This window comes from Channa argus, chromosome 11 (genome assembly GCF_033026475.1).
Source record: "Channa argus isolate prfri chromosome 11, Channa argus male v1.0, whole genome shotgun sequence".
NCBI classification, from domain to species: domain Eukaryota; kingdom Metazoa; phylum Chordata; class Actinopteri; order Anabantiformes; family Channidae; genus Channa; species Channa argus.
The window spans coordinates 2,812,461-2,833,840 of NC_090207.1; the positions used below are offsets into that span (position 1 = coordinate 2,812,461).

The 21,380-nt window shown below is 38.2% G+C and overlaps 1 protein-coding gene across 9 annotated transcripts; it reads right to left on the minus strand.

Moving 5' to 3' along the window:
* Window positions 1-4: 4 nt before the first annotated feature.
* Window positions 5-21,259, minus strand: LOC137135593 (serine/threonine-protein kinase N2-like). 9 transcript variants are annotated; one of them, XR_010915468.1, is made up of 21 exons: window positions 20,142-21,259; window positions 19,724-19,893; window positions 17,813-17,964; window positions 16,494-16,752; window positions 14,878-15,006; window positions 13,879-13,988; window positions 11,539-11,682; window positions 11,156-11,231; window positions 10,818-11,007; window positions 10,454-10,586; window positions 9,545-9,597; window positions 9,365-9,422; window positions 9,171-9,277; window positions 8,308-8,484; window positions 8,145-8,207; window positions 7,979-8,055; window positions 7,661-7,803; window positions 6,809-6,916; window positions 6,298-6,378; window positions 4,512-4,785; window positions 7-462 (listed from the first exon to the last, which is right to left on the minus strand). XR_010915468.1 is itself a non-coding variant. In XM_067519903.1 (20 exons), the coding sequence occupies exons 2-20, from the start codon at window positions 19,884-19,886 to the stop codon at window positions 4,582-4,584; spliced, it is 2,424 nt and encodes an 807-aa protein (XP_067376004.1). In that variant the 5' UTR covers window positions 19,887-19,893; window positions 20,142-21,259; the 3' UTR covers window positions 5-4,581. The 9 variants fall into 9 exon arrangements, 8 of the variants coding, with proteins under 8 accessions (XP_067376004.1, XP_067376007.1, XP_067376002.1 ...); XM_067519903.1 differs by having other exon boundaries at window positions 5-4,785; window positions 13,879-13,985; XM_067519906.1 differs by having other exon boundaries at window positions 8-4,785; window positions 13,879-13,985; window positions 16,536-16,752; window positions 20,142-21,258.
* Window positions 21,260-21,380: the final 121 nt, after the last annotated feature.

Here is a 21,380-nt window from a genome sequence, read left to right on the forward strand (position 1 = left end):
GATGATATGCATGTTATTGAGTACATCTGTACACACTGACATTCCCAGTCAGGATGCTTCACATACAGAAACTCAGTACGGACACACATGTAATATACAGCAGCATTAACTTAAAGTGCTACAACGCCGGCTACATCTCCCGCTACTATTAACTAGTAGATGATGACGGAGCAGGTGTGTCGGTCTTTTGTGTCTTGCGCAAAGACAAGTTGGCAGGACATGGATGAAAATACTGGCCTCTCAGTTCTGGGACATAATTTCAGTGTTGAAAGCTGAACATTTTGGAGCTTTTTTAAAGTAACACACCACTTCATTCAGAATTCTGTGACATTTAAAACATCCTAGATTTTGAACAAGCCAAAATCCTTTTGGGAGAATATCCTTGACCAATGATGAAAACACACCACAGTGCACCAAGTAATGTGGCCAATGGCGACTCCAGGTCTAAACGCCACCGAACAACTGTAAAGAGATGTGAAAACAACACCAATGGGAAGAAGGCCCCCTTCAAATCTCTGAGAATTTCACTGAGGTCTACAGGAAGTGCTTAAAAGCAGCTGTTCTGTCCGAAGGCTGTGCTGGTAAATGGAGCCCACAAATGGATTAATGCCATTTCTGTTATTTTATGATTTGAAAGGATTTTTTAGGTTCTGGGTCCACTATCGTATACTGTTGTCACTTTTATTTTAGAAAATAACTGTGCTAACTGCCGTTGGCGCACGTTCTTCATGACTGTTACATCTTCAAGTGTTATGAGTCTATCACCTTGAAAAAGACAGTTTTATGTTAAGTTACTCTGTGAATTTAATCGTTTTACCCAGATCCTCAAGTATCTCTTAGTTCTCCTCAAGTGTGGATGTTTTTAAACTTGGCTGTGAATTTGAACAGAAGGAAAAAAATATCTGAAGGAAATATTGGGATTTCTGGGTGCACTTGAAAAAAAGACAACTCAGGAAGTCCTTCCTCAAACTTTGTCCTCTTCTATTGCACTGACATCATTAGCGCTCACTATCACAGAATATGATTTGCTTAATTCAAAATACTATATTTTCTTCTTACTATGGCTATATTAGCATCTCTATGGCTTGTTTTTTTTTTAACGACTAGCGATTACAGAATTTCTAGTGCACGAGTTCACCACAGTGCCATGCTCGTCTACTGTAACAGCAAACAGCTGGTCGGGAGGAGATCAATATGTGAAGATGTACGTCATTACTACGAGGGAATGACTCGACAAATGCATGTTGGGTTTAAGATCTTTTGTTTAAAAAAAGGGGGGGAAAAAAATGCTCACAACCAGAAACACTTGTTTCATTAGTTTGGTCAAGGCAGTGGGGAAGCCTGTCACAGTGATGCATAGAAACGGCAGCACACACTGTGTAAAACATATGGAAAAATAAAACCTAAAATAAGCGAAGGCCACAAAGCGCAATCTGTCTCTAACGCACAGGATGCTTGAAGAGGCTGGTTATTTGTGGCATCACTAAGAATAAAATGTCCCTGTTTATTAAGAAAGGCTGTCAAGTTTTCATGTTTTTAACAGAATTCAGTTAATTCATGTTCACTGTGACCAAGAACGATATCACTGCTTTTATGTAAAACTGACAGATTTGAGCAGGTTCTACCACGTCTCATTAGGGTACCCCCACAGAACAGAGGGTAATCCAGCTCTCTTCGAGCTGAATCAGTCACCCTTTACTGTTTCAGGCTTCCCATGGGTAAGACGTTGATCACACTCAGTAAATATGTAATGACTATTATAGCTGCATTCGTTTTGCAAAAAAGTTGATTTAATTTCCACTGCTGCAGTCTGAGTATCGGTCACAAGCCTGGTAAATGTTGGGGAGGGGGCGTCCAGCATCAAAACCTGTGTTAAACTATGTGTTGACCACATGATCAGCAGTGGCGACCAAATGCTTAAGACAATCCTTAAGTGAATATTTCACTTCTATTGATCATAACGTTTTTGAGCATTTAACAAATGTGATCAAATGCAGTATGGCATATAATCAGATATTAATTTTCACACCCCAAAAGTAATTCTGAGCTGAGGTTGGTGTCTAATAGTTAAAGACTATTCATCTGGACGTGTCCCTTCCGGTGAGCGTGTTGTGTATCTATTGCAGAGCTTGGCCTAAATAATTAAAGCACAAAGTAACATATCAGCAGTAAATTCAAATTTGGTGAGGCCAATAAACCAGTTAGCGTTGGAAGGACTCATTTCTTTGTCAAGAAAAAAACAGCGAAGCGATTCTAGAAATTGATTATAATCCCTCAAGTCACAGAATTGTCTTCTTATCTCTGTCATATGTCACTGTATTTGTATCTGTAAGAGTCTCACTCAGCTCTGTGATATTGTGATGGATGTTTTTGACTCTTTCCAGACACGTCACAGACTAAATGATTCATCTGGAGATTCGCTAATAATGAAAGCTGCAGTCATATAATAATGATATTGTTTTTGGTCACAATATCAGAGATGTATATTTATGGCCAGTTGATAGGACTTTCATCTAAAACTGTAGTGGCTTCTGTGTTGGCTGTGTTCCTCTTCCGGACATTGCACTTTCATGTATCGTCATGATTTGTGAAGCATCTCTTCTCACCACGTTACAAAATCGTGCCATGTTTGTGACTGATGCACCAGCAACTGAGGCAGCCAGCAGTGAGTCGGCGTTACATCATAACTTTCAGAGAGGTATGACAATCGTCATTTGATACATTTTTGATGAAACATAAGGCGGCTTACAGAGGTCCAGGCAGTCGCAGCATACGTGCCGATATTTCCAGTGTATCAGGTACAAAATAGGCTAAATTGTGTACAGTGGCAAGAAGGAAATTGGAAAAACTATGATGTCAAAAGGTGGAAAACTGGACTGATGATTAGTGATTCAAATTTACTAGTGTAATGATGATCATTAGTGGCAGAACTACAAAAGTCAGTACTCAAGTAACAACTAGTAGTATTACCACTTACATTTCGACGTACTAAGTAAATGTGCTCAAATGTACTTACAGCACAAATACTAAGAAAAAGTATTTGAAAGAATACTGAATCTGATGCTGTTGATAACATAAATGTACAAATTGAGTCCAGATTTAGTGACAAACTCTCAAAGGTGAAAATGATGGTAACATAAAGTTACTCAGCAAAAATCTTTGAGCAGATGTTAACCAATGTATGTGCTGACAGGTGGTTAATCCATAAGACACATAATTTAGTAGGTAATTAAACATTATATTATGAAACTTTATCTGTAAAAAAAGTAACGTTAAAATAAATGTAGTGGAGTAAAAGTAAAATATTTTACTCTGAATTGTTTTGGAATAAAACTAGCATTAAATGCACTCACAGCAATAAAAACAATAATAGTAAATGAGTAAAAGTACCTCTGATTAAAATTAAACTCCAAAATGGGATAAAGATGTAGAAGGAAGAGGTGATAATGTTAGAAACTTTCAAGCATCCTGGATCTGCTGGTATGTTTGTACAGCATGTCACCTGACCGAGTCTCATTAAATAAACTAACAGCAGGAGCAGGTGAGCTTAGAGTCGTCAACAGCGTCCGAGCAAAGGCTGACTCTCCACAGAGAATATAAAGGGCTACAATCATTTCTTTGCTCAGTGACAAAGAAATATAAGATGCTGCCAGCGTAACTGAACGACAATTGGCTGTCGGTCGGATGTTGGTGAGAACAGTCGGTGTAATCAGCCATGGGATCGTATGTGGGATCGAGGGTTATTACCGAGACCGGGGTGGGAAACGTGAGGTATTAATCAAGGTATCTGCCGGGGTTTGAAGAACTGTTCATCAGTACAAGTAGCTAAAGCATTACAGGGTTTCACAGCTCCAGCCTGTTATATGTGTTAAAAAAAATCAGTTACAATGTAAAGGAAGAGACATTTTTCTAAAACATGCTTATTGATTTGGATTTGGAATCAATCTTTCTATCTTAGCAGCAGCAGCTACAATTCTTAGCAGCCTAGTCTGTCCAAACTTTTTGAACTAAATCCAAGTCTTTAACTCATTTTTATTTGTCATGCTTATTATAGAGCCTTTATCGAAATTATGTAGACAGTAGCAGCACTTTATCGTGTTTGTTTGTTGCAATGCTGCTTTGCAATTAAAATAATTAAGATCCACGAAAAGAAAATGAAAGAAAAACTAAAGGTCTGTTTCTCAAAATGCCAAATAAGTCTCTTTTATTTGTTGCATAAGTCTGTCAAGTGTAGACCAGTGGGCAGTGCAAGTTACCAAAGCTTAGCTGTAAAAACGTGCTTTTGGCTGATGTGAAACAATAAATAGAAGAAATCCATCACATTTGCAGTGGCAATCAGCTTATGTTTGGTATTTAATAAATAAGTTTAATTAATTCATTTTATGCCCATTGACTGACTAAGTAACTAATTAAGATCTAGAGGCCAAAGACTTATTCACCCTTCAGTGTTTTATTTCCAATGAAAGCTGCTCAGCTGACTTGTTTCACTTTAACTAACGATGGATGGTTACCTGTCAGTGGCTTTCTGCAGCTGGTGAAATGTGTGTTAAATTTCCGACCCCGGTCTCTTTAGCTCATCTTTCATCCATGCAGGGCACAGAAGTCAAAGTCGGCAAAGGCTTCCTGTTGTTCAGCAGAGAGGCTGAAGGGCTTGGAAGGAGGTGACAGGATTGGCTGCAGTCGAGTGAACTCGCTGTCGAAGTTGCTGACGTCCATGGACTCTTTGATTGACGGAAGGAACGGTGGTTTTATTTTTTTGGCCAGCAGAGCTTCCCAGTCGATGGTCTGTAAGACAACAATGCACAAAGTTTCCAAAGATTTGGAGCTCACATCTTGTTTATAACTAAAATGTGCACCAAGAATATAGTGTAATCACTTCTTAGAGGTAACAAAGGAAGACAAGACATGAGGAACAAGGTAGAAACAACTGGACATTTAGAAGAAAGGAAAATTAACGGAAACTCTTAAGTTCTTCTGGAAATACAGGCTACAACCTGAAAACACTAAACATTAAATTTGTAAGATGTAATAATATAAATGACAGCGAAGCCACTTGTGGGTATGATTTCAAAAGCAACAGAAACAATAATCAAATCAGACAGAACAAATGCTCATATTAACACAGAAACCCAGCGAATCGATCCTTTCCTAAAGGGAAAAAGTCCATGTCCTCATTCTCTGCAAAAACATGATTCAATATGTAACTAAAGCCAAAATTATTAACCAGTATGAGATAATGTAGTTGTTTTTAAGTCTAAAATTCTGTGAAACGTGTTTTCCTGTTGAATTATAATATGTAACTGAGTAACTATCTATGTAACCAATTTGGAAAGGCATTGCCTTATGTTTTCTTCAGAAAAAACCTTTTAATACAGTTTATGGAAAGAGGGAGCTCTACTGATTCTGCCCCCTATCACTTCCACAATGGGTCTCTGCACATCACTTGAGGAACTTTTAATTTTTACTCTGTCACGAGCTGCTGCAGAGCTGGAGGAACCAGCCTGCTAGGAGCCAGTATGGGTACTTGTTTTGACTTGTCTTTATTTGAAATGATTAAATTAAGTATAATCACATAATGATGACGTGTCGGCCAGGCTTGGTTATCTGAAGACTGAATCATGTCCACTGGACTTCTTTCTCCGTGGTTAGAAGTGTTTTGCTACTCCTCAAGCAGCTTCTTCAGCCTGAGGAAAAGTTGGCTCGGCCACCGTTACATCTTGATGCCTCCGCCCTTTTCTCACTCCCACCTAATGAACCTATTCAGGCCAGGGGGGAACAAAGCCTGGTCTGGAGGAGAACACTGGGTTCCACATCCAACATTTCCTCAGACTGAAGAAGCTTCTTCATGTATAAATATTAGATGTATCAAAGCATTTTAGTTTACACAGTAGGTAGGTTTTAAATATTTAGTAGGAAACTATTATGAACATTATTTTCCCGTACCCATGGGTCCCAAGTATTCCGAGTTTATTCCTGATCTCCTCTGGAATCTCTTTCTTTATTCCACTGTGCCAACATTAAGTTAAATCAGCAGAAAACCTCATTCAGACAGTGCAACAAAATGACGCTTAAAATTGTTTCCGAGATTTGAGTCAACGTTAGCTGCTTGCTAAAACACAAATATTCAATCAGAAATGGCTAAACGATCAATAACTTGATCCGAAGTGTTAATCACAGCTTTGATGATAAGTACTCAATGTCTAATCAATACAAATCAGTAGCAGCGGCTCCAAATGCAGAGCTTCAAGGAGCTTTAATGTCTGAGCATTTCTTTAGGCAGTAGTTGAAGTGATTTACCTCAAAGAATTTCTCTCCTTTGACCTCATTTGCATCCCTCTCTCCAGCTCCGAGCCTTTTCAGAGGATTCTTCTTCAGCAGCTGCAGACAGATAAGGTTTGATTATGTTATCGGCTCAACATACTTTGGAGCTGAGCTTTTAAATTTGCTGAGATTTGCGGTTTTCACCAGAAAGAATTACTACAATTTCAATTGAAAATAAGTTTCTGTAACTGGTCGACTTCTTTAGCATTTTTAAGCCTCCGAGTTACTAGCTCAGTTCAGTCACATGTCTGTCCACACTCATATTCTAATAAGTTTATCCATCAGTCCAATCAGTCCAATTTTCATTTAAAATGTTAACTACAAAAGTACAAAAGAGAACCATCGAGTCGTTTTCACAGATAATTTATGGATTTTCTTTTTCGGCACCCGGGCAGGAATTTCCCGCGTTTTCAACATGTGTTTGTCATTTCTCACAATGTGTGTGGAGCGGAGAAAGAGTAGAAGGATGAAAACCAGAGGTCATTACCTTCTGGGTGATGGAGACAACATCAGGGGGAAGAGAAGGTGGATACTGCACATCATCATTGACGATGCTGTCAAATACCTCCTCCTCATCGTCACCTGGGAATGGAGACTGACAGGAAGAAGGGAAGACACTGGATTCATGTTTTAATCTATTGTATATTTGACAGTTTGACACTGCATTGATCATTTTGTCATTTTCTAAAAATACAGATTCAGCACAGCTCACTACTCAGAGCTCTTCCAGCATTTAAGATTGGATTGATTTTTTTGATATTATACAAAGTACATAAATTATGTTATCTGTCAGCTATTAGCATTGATTTTATCCAAACAAGTACGTTTACCATCTAACTCTGTCCTCTGCATCCTCTTCTCTCACACCAACTAACTTCATGTCCTCTCTCACTACATCCATTAATCTCCTCTTTGGTCTTCCTCTACACCTCCTGCCTGGCAGCTCCAACCTCAGCATCCTTCTACTGATATATTCACAGTTTCTCCTCTGAACATGTCCAAACCACCTCAATCTGTCCTCTCTGACTTTATCTCCAACACATCTAACATGAGCTGTCCCTCTGATGTCCTCATTCCTGATCCTGTCCATCCTCGTCACTCCCAAAGAGAACCTCAACATCTTAAGCTCTGCTACCTCCAGCTCTGCCTCCTTTCTTTTCTTCAGTGCCGTTGACTCTAAGCCGAACAACATCGAATGAACTTGCTTGTTGTATCCCTGCCTTTGATCTTCCCTAACGTCACTGCAAACATCTTATTGCCATGTTGATTTCCGTCCTTCCAAAGTATTCAAGGCTTTGTAAAATACTGATACACAGAGAATTAAGTCTGTGTTAAAAACCTCTCCAACGAGCATCTCATAGATGAGGACGCCCATTCCCCACCAGTCCACTGCTCGGGTGTAGTTGTCATCTGTCAGGACTTCTGGAGCCAGGAACTCGGGAGTTCCACAGAAAGTGGAGGTTCGATCTCCATGACCTATCCCTGCAGGAAAATAGAAAAATAAATAAATGTGTTATAAGTGCTGTTGACTTAAAAAGAGCTTTTTTAACCCAATATTTTACTCTGAACTATAATGTAATAGTTTTTTTTTTATTGTATGTAACAGCATCTAAGTAAGAGTCAGGGGATGTATACACAATGTGCTAAATCAATTCACCTTCTTTACAAAGTCCGAAGTCTGTGATTTTCACGAATCCATCTGCAGCCATCAGCAGGTTATCCAGCTTAAGATCTCTGTGGAAAACACGCAGTTCTTTGAAGTTCTATCAAAAGCTAAAGTACATTTGTAGTAATGTGACCACACTTTGGTCGATAGGACTTACCGATAGATGATTTTATTTAGATGCAGGAACTCTAAACCCAGTACAACACATGCTGAGTAGAACCTGCAAACCACATCAGACTTTGGATTATGGATCATAACAACGAATAATGCTAAATTATAAATGTCAACACACACACTGACCCTTGTGTGAAGGTTCTAACCTTGTCTGAACCTCTGTGAAGACGTCATTGTGGATGTGAATCATGAGGTCACCGCCTGGTAAATACTCCATGACAAAGCAGACATGGTCGCTGGTCTGGAAGCAGCCGTGGAGGTTGACCAAGAACGGATGCCTGGATGCGTTGATCATCTCAAAGATCCTCTTCTCACTCATAAGACTACAGAACAATCCAGAATGTTACATGCTTTCTTTATTGTTTAGTGCAGTGTTCCATTACCTTTTAGCTCATATTTGGGAAATTTAACTCAAGAATTGGCCTTGGGTCTAAAGTCATTCAAATTGTTCATGACTGTCTTGAGACGGACACACACACAAACAAAGTATGACAATGGGCCCCTAAACCAATGCCTAAGCAATACAACAGTTCTAGCTCTTGGTTTTAACCTTTTCTTCGTTTAGCTTGACAGTCTAAATTACAGCATTATTATTTTGTCCTAATTCTATCAGAGAATGTATGAGATGTTCTTTAATCTGTAAACAGACTTTAAAGGAGTAAATTCGTTAACAGGCTCAATAAAACAAACACTTTCTCAATGTGGATCATTGGTGTTGATTCATTCTCTTTGACTTGCACCTCTAACTTTAACCCTGTATCAGAGGGACAGAGGGTGTCAGTGTTGTACAGATTATAAAGCACCATGATTGATTTGATGACCAAGAAACTTAAAAGGGTTCATTTGCAAAATTGACTAATGGATTTACTAATGATACTGACATAAGCAGAGGGATGAATTCTGAAGGGTTACGCTATTATCAGTAGATAATGCCTTTTGTTCTGAGTTAAGTATATATATATTAATTCTATAAATGGATCCATATAAATGGATGCTTTAAAGCTCTCACAGTTCTATGACACACCTGTCCACTTCATCACGAGACACAATGTCCCTTTTCTTCAAGGCTTTGATGGCGTACAGTTTTCCTGTCTTCTTAAACTCGGCCAGCAAAACCTACACAGAAAATATTTCCAACCAATCAGCGGAGGACAAACACTAGAAGATGTTTTGAGCCCAATTTAAAAATCTTTACATTGTTACCTTTCCAAAGTGTCCTCTACCCAGAACTGAAATATTTTTGAAATCCTCCATATGCATCCTTGAGAAAAAAGACAAACGCAGAAATAAAGGCCATGCTTCATTCGTAAATTTCACAGAATATAAGATTCAGTAAATGTCTGAGTGTATAGTAGAGTTCAGTGCGCATGTATGAGTGTGTACTTTAGAGCAGATACAGGCTGGTCGTCACTCCCTTCTGTACTGTTTATGGATGACTGCAAATAGAGACAAAGTTCAGAAGATTTTACCATTCAGTTACACCAGTGATTCATAGCCTCAAATCACATCCCAATCTCAATATTCCTCCACAATAGGGTCTCGTTTTCTACCTGATCCATTGTCATTAGTCTAGATTGCTGACTCTCCACTGACTTTTTTAATAAAAGTTTTGAAGTGATTCTTAAAGTAGAGGAATTGTGAGAAGCTCTAATCTAAGAAAGATACTCATTTTTAAATATTGTTCTATGCAATTGAAAAATTATAAAACATAAGAATTCAACATGTTTTTTTAATCAAGATGACACTTTTAAGGATACAAGAATATCGACAGCACAGCACTTCTCAAATCAGACGGTGCACATTTATTAACATATGTGTTGTGTTGATTTTGACGGCTGCAGGGATCTAATGAACTGACGGAGAAACGTTTCTTGTAGTATATGGTGTAAGAAGCACTAATACTATGCACTAAGTCAGTCGATTTTCTGCCTCAGTACTCAGTTTCCTTTTATTGATATATCACCGAACCTCTAAAATGTCAGCTCACATTTTCCAGCTAAAAGTCCCACCACTCGCTGTCCTTTTGAGTTAACCGCTCATGTGTTTGCAAGTGTGGCACCAAAATAACAGAGTGTTAGAGCAAACTGTTAGAGTGCTGCTTATGCTGGTTTTTGTGCTGCCACAAAGACAAGGCCTTTAACTTTGTTATTATATGGGTTCTATTGTTTTAGGTAAAGTAATTTAGCTTTTGCCACTGTTTCTCTCCAGTTTGGAGGAAAACTACATAACAAAAATAGAGGAACCTGACACATATTGTGGTCCTTTAAAGTACGTTAATCAATAATCATTTACCAGTGTCTCTTGCACTGGAGGCACAGATGATGTTTTATGTTCTGTAATGATGATGGTGGGAGTGTCCCCACTCTGGTCGGTACCGGTGGGAGACGGCTGATCTTCACTGATGAGTGTGATTACTGGAGCTTCGCTGCGGGTGTGCAAAGATAAACAAAAAATGGTGTTTGATTATTTTCAAAAAATAATAAAATAATGAAATGTCACCTTGAATCCAACTTGAGCCACAGCAGTTATGTTCCATCCATGTGAACACTTTACGTATCTGAACTATGCTCTATAATTACCTGGTGCAACCCACGATAAACTATTTGCCCCGATGACTATAAATTGTAAAAGTTATGAAACTTAGAATATTTCTGACTTTGGCAGTGGAGTGGTTGCAGGCTCCTTATCTGTTGGATGTGGGGTGTTGTTTGCCAACAGGTCTGGGGCTACAGAGAGAGACGAGCTGAATGTGGTGAAGGAGCTGTAATGAGGGAGGATGCTCATCATCAGGTGACCCCATGTGGCAAAATTCATGTTCATCTGGGCTGCTCTGAGGAAGTTCTTCCCTGAAGAAGTAAAAAAAAAAAAACACTATGTGAAAAACGTAATTGCTAGTATATTTCACAGCACCTTGATATTGGACAAAACAGAGATCCACAAAGACAAAGGTGAGGAAACCTGTTGAAGCTGCAGATTGTCTGTGTGTATGTGTACCTCTCTCTTTGGTGAAGATACATCGCTGACGTCTCAGTTTCGGCTGCCGCTCGATAAAAGTGTCAATGAATCGAAGCTGTAAAATCGAATCACATTCAATTTTTACAGACATTTACGTGTGCTTTTCAAGGATTCCTAAACATTTTATTTATACTGTAAATAAGTGAAAAAAATAAATAAAGCAACATAATTATTAACATGCTAAATATTTCAAATGTGTTAACAAAAATGTGTAAATATTACTGATATAAACAATGAAAAAAAGTCATTAAAAAAGTTAATAAAATGTAAGAATATTTAAATGTGGTCTGAGAGTCTGAAATTAAAAGTTATTAAAAAGAAAAAATTGTAGGACCATGCAGCATGTAGGTTATGTTGTGTACCTTAGTGTAGAGAAGACCTTGTGGCTCTAGACTCAACTCTTGGTTGTGGTTTGGGTTTTCAATCATCTCCTCCAGTCGCAGGAACTTGACAGCACACATTGCCCTCCGATGCCGCCAGAAGACACCGACCTCCAGCTCTCGAGACTGTTAGTAGTTTGACAGCAGACAGAGCGAGAACAAGATTAGTAAGATTAGATGAGTAACTGATAATTGCAAATTGTGAATGACTAAGGCAGTGATAAAGTGGTTAGCGCTGTTGCCTCTCGCCAGACTTTGAATTCACCTTGTTGCCCCCCCCCCCCCCACACACACACGCACAAGTATAGTCACCTGGTCACCAAATTGCAAATGAAATGAACAAAAACTGAATGGATGTGACTGAATGTTGTCCAGCAGAAAAAACTCTATCATTGCACAAAATAGTTGCTAATCTAAAAATAAAATTAAGACAGATATCGGAGAACTGAGGCCATACTGCTGGTCTGTAAACCTCTCAGTGGTTTTAATGCTCTGAACTTTTAAATGTTTTAGTCCAACTAAGACAAAGTAATATGGCGAGACCTGACACCAGATCACCAGACTTTATATGACTTCCAAGTGAACTTGTAATGCTAGCACCTCAGTCTGATTTCTTGAAACAAATAAACAAAGTAAACTGCTCCGAGCACTTGTACAACAGCACCAAAGATGCTTTTAGTGGTTATCAATTTGGTAAATGAATGTCCGCAGGTATTAGGGAGACACCTGCTGACCACAGACAGGACTACAACAATAAACAAGTACAGCACAAACCAATGCAACTTAGATATGTTTTACTGTTGTGATTTAGCTGTATATATAGGTCAGTATTGAAACATTACTGTTATTTTTGGGTTTTTTTTTTCATGATATTGACAGAGACAGTATTTCTGTGTGAATGTTGTGGCGGCATTAAAAACCTTCTCCATCAGCTGCAGTGTGAAACAGATACAAAACAACTGCTTAGTCAGGTTGCACAATAACAACATACCAACACACAAATATAACAAGGTCATGTTGTGGAATAAAAGAAAACTTTTCACTTTGAAATGGAAAATGAACTGGAAACACTTAAGTAAGTAAAGTCTAAGTACTTGTTACGTTGGCCACTGAAGTTATTCTTAAACCTTATACATTTATACATATGCTGACACTTTTCTGCCATAAGCACACATTTGTGTTCTTTTAGTTGAACAAAATACTTGTTAGAGCAAAGCCTCCTTTTTAAATGTACATCTTCACATGTTAAGTGAGTATATTTGTCTGTGTACCATGTGTCCTGATCAGTACCCTTGTACATTGTGTAGGGTCCTGTGGTTACTGTATTATGTGTGTCAGCACATGTCTTTAAGCTGCTGATGCTGCTTTTATCTGCACCAGTGTCACAGAGACAATGCCCTGTACGTTCATCATGTCTTTGATCATGATGAGGGAAGGGATGCCAAGCTGTAATGGCGTCTTGGGTCTGTACTTATTTCAGGTTGGGGCGGGAAGTAAATAAACAGGAAGCAGTGCTTGAATAGGGGAGGTGTGGATCCTGGATCATGAACAAAAAAATGACTCATAACTATTGGAAACTGGCCAATAGCAAAGAGCGTTTTAATGATGGGAAATTGATGATGGATCTATTGTTCGTTTGTTTTTTTTACCTTTTTCCTACTATTGTATATATGAAACAACACTATTATTGACATGATTATAGGTAACAAGTTACATTTTTTACATTTGGTATTCAATCCATTTTAATTGACTAAAAAGGTAAAATGTTAATTTATGAAACCATATGATTTTTGGAGTAGCTCAGTTTTTCTAATAGCACAAAGCAGGCTCTATTTTAATGGGGCAGATTAAGCTGCATTTGGTTTACAATACAGGTCCCTAAACAAGCTTCTTTGTTGGCTTTGAGAAACTTGCTTGCTTGAGTATTACAACAGAAACCAGGATAATGTTGCATGCAAACAATTTGAAATTATTTTGAAATGCGTGCAGGTGCACAACTTGAGTGATTAATTCTTTTTTTAAATTAAACCAAAGTAGAACATAGAGAAATAAATTAAGCTCAAAAGTCCACTTGCAAGCATTTCAATCGCACATCGCTGACGAAGACTGAGTCACATCTGCTGTCCACAGGTGCTGAATCTGAGGTTATACAGGGAGATGCCCAACGTTTGTGTTAGATACCGTGCACAAGGACGTGCATGTGCTTGTGTTCACGCTACAGTTGGGGATACAGACACGTTCCACACATACCCACTACAACTCATGATGGCAACTCCGGACAGCTGCAACAGTGACAAACTCCATGTGTGTGAGTGGACTCACCCGTTCCAGCTGCACGCAAAACGTTTGATCCCAGCTCAGTCTGCTGACGGCTGCCCACCGTGTAAGGCCGACAACTCTGCCATCAAGTCTGAGCACTGCACCGATCTCTGCTGCACAAAATGAACATGATACTGATTCTACAACCAAAAACTCACACGTTTGAGCCCAATGCTTTGACTGTAGATACAACTCAGTTTTAAGAAAACGGAAACTAAATTTGACACCACTTAGTATATGACTTCTTGAAATGAAGCAACTTCTTCTAACATCCTTGGGAGAGGATCTGATTTAATAAAGGCAACAATAGTGAGGTTATGTTAATCTGTATACAAGAATTTCACATTTCAGGTATTTAGAAAAAATGGTTGTAATATCTGTGAGTCAGTGATCTTTAGTCACTACTATAATGTGTCTGGCATTAAGATCAAAATTTCGCTCACACTGATTTAAATGTGCTCCATATACTCGCATTCAGTCATTTGACTAAGCATATCTTTAAGTCATGATACTACGTTTCTCTGTACCTTACGTCATTTTACACTTTATTTTATGAATTAGAAATGTACTCTCATGTACAACAAAGTTATTTTTGACAAGTAAAACCTAATTTGAACAGAAAACAATATAACATTGTAGTTAATTATTTTATCAGAAAGGAAATTACTCCATGGAGTTTTTGTATTTTAACCTTGTCTGAAGACTTTTTTCTTTCTAATTTCTGTCACATTCAGCTGACAGCAAGAAATTTGAAAATGTACAAACACCTGTTCTTATCTTCCTTTCACACATACCAAATTACTGTGTTTGTTTGTATACTGCAATACTGTTTACAGTATTCTTCTGCTGCAAGACTGCAATTTTACATGTTACAGTGATCAATATATTTTCATAATGCTGCCTTGCCAGCTGAACAACAAGTTGAACTCTACTGTCAAAACAGTAAAATGTTAAAACAAAAATGTAACTTTAATACCTCAAAATTCCAAAACGTCCACTTACCAAAAGGTTTGTCCATTGTGTGAGCAGCAGGTGAGCTGCCCTCAGTGGGATCCTGATGGTTTTTCTGCTCCAGGTTTCTCAGAGGTTTCAGTAAATCCTCACATCCAAAGAGGCTAACTTCAAGTTTGCCTAAAAAGAATAAAAGGAACACCTGAACTTAACCATGTTTCTAGTGCCTGGTAAGAAATCTTAGTTAAGACCAAAGTGAACATAGCGTTTCAAAGCAAAACCTCTCATTTGTCAGCGTGAATAAATCTCCCGGACTTAAGCCTCTAATCAGTTCGGTCTGAAGATGCACATGTAGCTTTCACATCCTCATTTTCTTAATTTCACTCTAGTGCTAACAGCTGTGGAGCAGAAAATCGCCTCAAGTGTTTTGACCGCTCTAAAACTCGTTTCCAGTATTCGCTGCCAACAGAGCAACTCCTGGATTTGTCTCCTCATTACATCATCAGAAGCCCTTTTTTTGCTTCGTGTGGCAGAGAGCGGCTTACAACTGAACCATCCAAAACTAACAGATTACATGTCGTGATCAACCGCTGCCAGACATCAGAACATGGTAAATCATGTTCAGACTCTGATAATACTATGGGGGGCAGCTGCATATTAAATGAAATAAACACAAAATATCCACTGTTAGAAGCCTTTAAGTTCATTATTATGTTGTAGTTTGGTTTTGTCCAACCATCCGTTTTGTAACCAAATGTTTTTTTTAAAAAATAGAGTAAAATAATAAAAAAGGAAAAACAGTAAATCTTCCAATTTGAGAAGCATTAACAAGGAAATTGCAATAAAAATAATTAAAAAATCTTAATCAGCTTACTGATTTATCACTAATTGTTTTAGCTACACTTACAGTTTATTTTATTTTACACCATCATACTTTATAGGCACTTAATCTATCTTTATACATAAACATAGATATTATGATAAAAAACATGACCCTTTGCAGAATCTCTGGCCTTAAAAGCTAAAAGCTGGTTGAATATGAGACAAAGAACCATAGCTCTCTTACTCATACAGACACTTTGTCATTTCAATAATACTGAAATGTAAAATTGTAGGAAGATTTAACTCCACACACACACAAAAAAACCTAATGTCCAATCTGATCTTGTTATGTCCTTATAAGGGCCGTAACTAGTAAACTGTTGCTGTAATAATATTACTTTTCCTAGTAAAGAATAATGTAAAAAGATCCAATTTCAAAAAATTCTGTAATAATTTTACAATTTGTTGGCACCATGGCAAAGATTGATTTGAAATCTGACATTTATAATTTGTAGTCATCACACATGCACACTTTACTATTAGTTGCACCATAAGCAGTAAGCTGGTGCAGAACACAGTGCCTACATTCAGCAGCTAGAAATCTTGCTATTACTTTGACATTGCTGGGTCAAAAGGTCAGAAGAAACATTGTAACATTTTACATGTATTATAAGATGTAAATGTATTATGAGATGAGCCGTCCATGGCAGTGAAGGACTTTCTGTCCATCCAAAAAGTAATTTGAATACTGCATCAAACTACTGTACTTTTGACAGGGGGTAAAAGGTAAAATACGAATATTAATTTTGAGCATAGTAACAAGTAATGAGAGATATAATAGTAACCATCCCAACACTGCTCAGGAACAACACAGTCTGTGTTGATACCAGTTACAGAGGCAGGTCTCATGCTGACGTTGGATGGGGAGCTGGACAACATTGGACACTTAGGTGTGGAGTTCTGAGTAGATGGTGGTCCCTCTGAAGAATCAACTCCCTCTGCAGGCTGCTGTGAAAGTTCCTGTTTTTTTTCCTTCAGGCACTTCTCCAGGGACAGTCGCAGAAGATCCAGCTTCTGGGAGGACTCCTGTACCCGGAATTGAGCCTGACAAAAAAAAATTTAAAAAAAATTAAACATGGAGCTTTTTGGTATTTAGGGACACAATTAATGCTTCTCTACATTTAACAAAAAAGTGTGACAATATTTTACTTAAAGCTTTTATTAAACGTGAGATCATTTTAAGCAAGTGTCTTTCTACATGAGGAAAGTGATACTCTGATCAAAACTCAACAAAATCAAAAACCTAATATGAAACTCTTTGTTGCATTAAATCTCTGCACCTAGAATGACAGATGCACTTAGTGAATGTATTTTCTGTAGATACAGAATAATGTTAACACAGTAGGTAACACAGAGCAGACTTTTCAAGACTTTTCAGACTTTTCTTTTGCTGACTTGTTTCCACTGTGTGAAAGGCTTTATAATCATTTTGTACGTAATGTTTTTATAAGAAATAAGCCAGGTTTAAAATGGGGAATAACAACTCCAATCTAACAATATGTAAACAATGATAAAGGACATTTTACTGTAATGTCATCACAGACTTTGTTACATACTGTTTAAGAACATGGCAGAGGTACTGTATTTGGTGTGAAGAGAAGATGTTTACTTCTAAGCTTAGAGAGGCAAAAATAAGAAACAGGATAAAAACTGAGTATTATGTTCAGTGATGGTAGTATAATAAAACAGAATGTGCCCCGGGATACTATTATTAATTCTTTTATTGCAGCCTAAAATGCCAGATTTCACAACAGCTTTTCTAAAATATTGTGATGCATGTTGCGATATTTTTAAATTATACTACCAATAAATTAAAAGTTGTGCATAATTCATAGGTGATTTGTGGAATTAATGTCAATATCATACATTTCTGGATGGATTTTATAATGCTGACAATAATAGTATCATTGAACGTATTTTAAAGAATGTATATATTAAAAATAAGTAGCGCAATTGGTCGGGGCCCTGGTAGCTGTAGCAAGAAACAAAAAAGACATTTTAATACTCTTTTAAAAACTCGGTAACAACAATGACTCATCATTTACCGTCTCTGAGTCCTCTTCCTGGCTCCACTGAACACATGCTACTTTAAAATGAGTCCTACCTCGGAGAGGGCCTTCTGGTCCAGCGTTGAGATCCCCTCCAGCTGCTTTACCACATCTCTGGCCAACACCAAGGCATCTGCTTCTCTCTGCATGTAGTGCTGCAACTCTGCCAAACGAGCATCCACAGGACTGACAGCGACCGGAGAGATTCCTGAAAGAAAGAGACAAGGGTGAAGGGGGAAAAAAGCATCAGTGCGCTGAAATTCATTTCAGACAAATCCTCATAGATTATCACTGGAAGCCTTTTGATTCCTGCAATAAATATTTAAAAATGCCGAGTGAGTGTTTTCTCTGAAATGTCACTGTGCTCCATCTAAAAGGTCTTAACATTACGTGTTTTCTGATTCTGGCATTTAGCTGACACTTATCTAAAATGTATGAAAGCTCTAAAAGGCAAAATAAATACAAATAAAAAAACGTGACCTGTTGCTAAGTTAACAAAATGAAACGATAAGTGGAGAACAAAACAGTTAAATAAAAAGTAATCATTGGCATCAACTGAAACAAATCAATTTTTTTTTCACTTACTTCTTATGCTTTCATAACATCAACAACTGAATGAGTGGTTTCCCAAAAAAGCTTTAATTTCATTAAATAAATGAAACAACATATCCTTTATTATAGTTATGTGCTTTTTGTTCCCTACAATGTCTTGTACACACACACACACACACACACACACACACACACACACACATATATATACACACATATATATATAAATAAACATAATTGCATCTCTAAAGGGAACAGCAGCCTTTTCATCTTTATTTTGGGCTACTGAGGATACAAAATGTGAACAAGCAGCATGTGACACTAGATGTCGTGTATTTATGTGCTTTTCTCAATTTTAGCTGCCACACAGTGTCACTTACAGCTTTGTTCACACATTCCATTTTCATTACGTAGCAATAAAATTACTCTAAATAGTAAAGAAATAAACTGCTTGTCATAGTAAAGACGCCTCCCATTCCCTGCAGATGATATCATTACAGGGAATGAGTGAGACAAAAGGGGGTGAATGGTCAGGGAAAGAAAAGGAAACAGGGTATACAGTTACATGTCTTGAATTTCATGGTCTTGCTTTCAAGCCAGGAATGATCTCGTATTTGTTTTATGATTTAGATTTAAGAGTCACTATTACCCTCTTTCTCTATTAACGCTGTGAGGGTGGTTTCACTTTCCAAGTTATACAAATAACACCGATGACAGTTGGCAGGAAGCACCGTTCAACCAGTATGAGTTTTTGATACTACCGCTGATATTTCGGAAATGAAATGAACTGAAATCTTTGTTGCTCAGTATCTCTGATCATGACCTTTTTCAAACCAAAGGACCTGTAAGTGTTGAAAGGAAGTGTTTCTGAAACTTAATCTAGATTGTTTTAGAAACTTAATATAAACTATATATATAGATATAGAAACTTAAACAAAACTAAAGTAGTATTTTTAGCTTGTTACAGCAAGTCAACCTATACCTCTTTAAGAAAAAGAAGGTGTTGAACACATTACACCTTTTCTATGAATTTACTCTTTCATTAAAGCCCCCAAGAAATGTAATTGTATATGTAGATTAGCATCAACAGAGGAGAAATGAGACAAAAGCTGGTCATGTTTGCAAAAGTGCTAGAGATGCATATTCATTGTTAGAGTTCTAACAGTTCTTTACCCATAACTTGAGCTTAATAGGTTCAAAAGTCTAGTTTTCTATCCAAAACTTGAAACCAAAACTTGTATTATCATTAACTTATATTATCTTTAATATTTGCACTTTTTGTTTCAGATAGATTTCTGAGGCCATGAACATTTTCACGATTTGAAGGAGAGACCCTAAAAGAAGGATATGTACTTTTTCACATCCAATGCTTCAATCTGTGACCCTATAAGGGGGTCATAGACCAGGAATCTGACCTCTGTGAGTGGAGTGGTTATGGTTGACACTGCCATCACTGCTAACAACACTGCCGCCGCCACCGCCGCTGCTGCCAGCCTGGGTGACTTTGATTATCTGCAGTCGGATCAGCTCGATCTTGGAGCGGCTATCCTGCAGCATCTGCTGAGCTGTGGACAGCATCCTGATCCTGGATAACAACATCACATCAATAGACAACAAGCCCCACATCTACGCCATGCTTTTTCCCTGATTATCAACTGGGACTGAAGAATGAATAAAGCCATACTTAGCCATAACAAGTGGCAGGACATATGGAAATCATCAGTGACAGTGCTGTGACACACAACTCATTTCCATACTGGACAAAACAAGCACAAAAAGGAGAACAACACATTCACATCACGTGTAAACAGTATGACTTTGCACTTCACTAACCTCAGGGTGATGCTCTCGCTCCGTGCTGAGTAAGGACTAATTTGTCATCCTCTGTGGAGGCGGATGGAGGACTTCTCAGGTTGCACCTATCCACCTTCACTATCCTTGAAACACAACAAGTCCCCAGATGCTATATACACATATGTACTCAAAGTGAAAGCTCTTCAGACACCGCTCCTACATCTTGGGACCTGGATCACATAGCCTGTTCTCCTGTTTGTTTTTGCCTCCTTGGAGCCTCCTCTGCAACACCCCCTTCCCGCTGCATCCTGATCCACTCCGCTCTGTAACCGAATCGCCCCCCGCCCCCCCCTCTCTTTATCTCTTTCAGGGGGATTTCTTTCTGCAGGGGGATGGCAGAGTTCCTCTCCTGTTCCAGCACTGCTGTTACTGTTCCTGCTAGTCTGACAGTACTGAGCATCCGCTCTGGGCTCGGCATTGGCCGCTTCAGGACCACATGTTCCTATGCTGTCACCAACCAAAGGACAAACACGGAGCTGCTGCTCCTGCTTCTGCTCTCTTCGGGACAAGGCAGAAACTAGCCTGCATCATTCATTATTTGTTTAACCTGCTCCAACAAGAAGAGGGTGTGAAAGACATCAATAACAATATTGACAGAAGCCAACATACATCCAAAAGATGGGAAAAACATAAGCATCTGCTAGTGCACTGAACATCGTCATAGACAAGGTTAACAGACAACCCTAAGACCATTATTAGCTTTGTTTAGAAAACACAATGTGCAAGCTACTTCACATAACCTCAACTAAAATGCTCCATTTATTCAGCACTTTGGGATCTAGGCTAAACACTGAATTGAAACTAATTGGCTAATTAGTCCTTGCACATCAACTGACACTCAACATCTATTTTTAAAATGCATAGCATTTAAAGGTTACTTTAACACATTTCAACTGGTTCACGTTCTGCCGAGTAATTGAATGGTACTACTTCCCTTTACGCCTACTACGCCGTTCAGACAGTGTCATCAGGAGGATTTTTTATTTTTTTGTTTTTTTAGTTCAAATGATGTCATCTGGTCCTTCATATTATGGATGCTGGTTGGTTGTAGTCTTGGTTGACCTGTTGACCTCATCTGGAGGAGTTAGGAGCAGAATGACGACGGAATTGTAAATCAATCAAATAAAAACAAATAAAAACATTAGTACATGAGCCACATTCAGAAGAACTGTCATTTTGGCTAGCATTAAGTTTGCCACATTAATACAACCACTAGCT

What these genes read in the sequence shown, in the direction of transcription:
- LOC137135593 (XM_067519901.1), bottom strand. Translation starts at nt 19,886, where the DNA reads ATGCTGTCCACAGCTCAGCAGATGCTGCAGGATAGCCGCTCCAAGATC. An exon ending in TCCTGAGCAGTGTTGGGATG is followed by an intron (nt 15,007 to 16,493) that starts GTTACTATTATA and finishes TATTCTTTTTAG; the next exon opens with GCAAACTTGAAGTTAGCCTC. An exon ending in AAGGAGAGAAATTCTTTGAG is followed by an intron (nt 4,786 to 6,297) that starts GTAAATCACTTC and finishes GTTGTCTTACAG; the next exon opens with ACCATCGACTGGGAAGCTCT.